General features: G+C 38.7%; 1 protein-coding gene across 1 annotated transcript; it reads left to right on the top strand.

Moving 5' to 3' along the window:
• Positions 1-1,127: 1,127 nt before the first annotated feature.
• On the top strand, positions 1,128-2,060 carry LOC102288408 (olfactory receptor 10N1). The gene has a single exon (XM_005904441.2). The coding sequence runs from the start codon at positions 1,128-1,130 to the stop codon at positions 2,058-2,060; it is 933 nt and encodes a 310-aa protein (XP_005904503.2).
• The last annotated feature ends 220 nt before the right edge of the window (positions 2,061-2,280 follow it).

The raw sequence follows: 2,280 nt of genomic DNA on the forward strand, positions 1-2,280 counted from the left end.
CTCTACTGGCCCTTTCATGTTCTCGACAGAATGAGTTTTTCCTTTAAAATAAAACAAATTCTTAAAAACAAAACACAGAATGATGGCTACCAGGGTTAGGGGACAACAGGAAATGAGAAATTGCTGATGAATAGGTAGAAAGTTTCACAAATGCTGTAAAACATTATGTTCATAGTTAATATTATCTTGTATACTTAAAAATCTGTTTAGAGAGTAGATCTCATGTGAAGTTTTATTACCACAATAAAATTAAAATTAGAATTTAAAATAATCAGAAGACACAGAAAAGTCTGCAGAATTGAAATACTTTGGATTTCAAAATTTCAGTAGTTAGCAAACATCAAATGTTCCAAAAATTCATCTTTATATATGATAACTTCACTATCACTATCAAAACCTATCACCTACATAGTCTCTAAACATCTACTAATCTCTAAACAAACTAAACACCAGAATAATAATCAAATTTGTCACTGTTAATTTCTTTTCAGGCAAATAACCTTCAGTTCAGTTCAGTCACTCAGTTGTGTCTGACTCTTTGAGACTCCATGCTCAGACTAAGAAATATATCCAGTTAGAATGATATCATATACCCAAATCTTACTACTCTTTAAACTGTATCACAGTCCATTCTTCTCAACATAGATGTGGTGCCCAAATTGATCTTTGATGAATATTTAGGGTGTATGAACACATATTTGAGCAACTGTAGCTTTGTAATAGAGTCAGGAGGGTGAGGCTTCCACATGTTTTCAGATTGATCTTAAATTTGGGACATTTTTGTTGTTGTATAGTTGGTTGTGGACTTAATTCAAACTGTGCTCATCTGCTCAGTATTGATGCCTATGTTCTCATAGTACATCCAGTATTTTACTTTGCTAAAGCTTCATATTGCTTTGAATCCCTATTCATAAAAGAATGTGATATCTTGAGATACAAAGGCACACATCTGCTTTACTAGCCCCTAAATATTACTCCCAGAATTTCTGATTCTTAATTTCAACCTCATGTTTATGTCTAAACAAAGACCAGTGATGATGAATGTATCGGTATTGCATCTGTCACAATCAGCCTCCACAGTCATGGTTTCTGGTCTTTTGTCTCCCCTAGACCTTCCTCCCAGGAACATGAGGAACCACACAGAGCTGAATGAGTTCATCCTACTGGGAATACCTCAGACAGAGGGAATGAAGACTGTGCTCCTTGGCATCTTCTCGTTAATTTACCCCTTGACCCTGCTTGGAAATTTGCTCATCCTTCTAGCAATTGTCTCCTCCTCGACCCTTCACACTCCCATGTACTTCTTCTTGGGACTCCTCTCGATTTTGGACATGCTGTTCCCCTCTGTTCTCTGTCCCAAGATGCTAGTCTATTTTTCTGGCCAGAACCGAGCCATTTCTTATAAGGGATGTGCTGTTCAGCTCTTCTTCTATCATTTCCTGGGTTCTACAGAAGGCTGCCTCTATTCTGTGATGGCTTATGATCGTTTTGTTGCCATCTGTCACCCACTGAGGTATAAGCTCATCATGAGACCTGGAGTCTGTGTTGGTTTGGTCTTGGCAGCCTGGTTGGTGGGTTGTCTTCAGGCCACTATCCTGACATCCTTTACCTTTCAGCTACCCTACTGTGGCCCTAATCAGGTGGACCACTTCTTCTGTGACATTCCTGTTATCTTACCCCTGGCTTGTGCTGACAGCTCCTTTGCCCAGGGTGTAGCTTCCACTAGTGTTGGCTTTCTGGCTTTAATGCTTTGGTTGAGTATTTGTGCCTCCTACACACGCATTGGGATTGCCATTTTGAGGATCCGTTCGGCAGAGGGCAGGCAGAAAGCTTTCTCTACCTGCAGTGCCCACCTCACTGCCATTCTCTGTGCCTTTGGACCTATAATCATTGTCTATCTGCAGCCCACACCCAACCCCTTGCTAGATGCCATGGTGCAACTATTAAATAATACTGTCTCACCCATGCTGAACTCGTTAATCTATTCCTTAAGGAACAAGGAAGTGAAAAGTTCCCTAAAAAGGATTTTCCACAATGTAGTATTTACTGTTCTGCACTAAATTAAGGGTTTTATAGTGGATTTTAAAATGTATTGACTCTTAATATCACTCACCTACTCAATCAAATGAGTAATTAGATAAATAATCAAATAATATCAAGGGAAAATGCTTTCTCTAAAGCATTAAGTCTGCCTAATAAGATTTTCTATTTTTGTGCATAATTATAAACCCTGAGGCCCCATAAGTAACTTCATAATTCATGCTATTCTCAGTGCACTAA

Source organism: Bos mutus, chromosome 29 (genome assembly GCF_027580195.1).
Source record: "Bos mutus isolate GX-2022 chromosome 29, NWIPB_WYAK_1.1, whole genome shotgun sequence".
In the NCBI taxonomy this organism is placed as follows: Eukaryota; Metazoa; Chordata; class Mammalia; order Artiodactyla; family Bovidae; genus Bos; species Bos mutus.

What these genes read in the sequence shown, in the direction of transcription:
- LOC102288408 (XM_005904441.2), top strand. Translation starts at nt 1,128, where the DNA reads ATGAGGAACCACACAGAGCTGAATGAGTTCATCCTACTGGGAATACCT.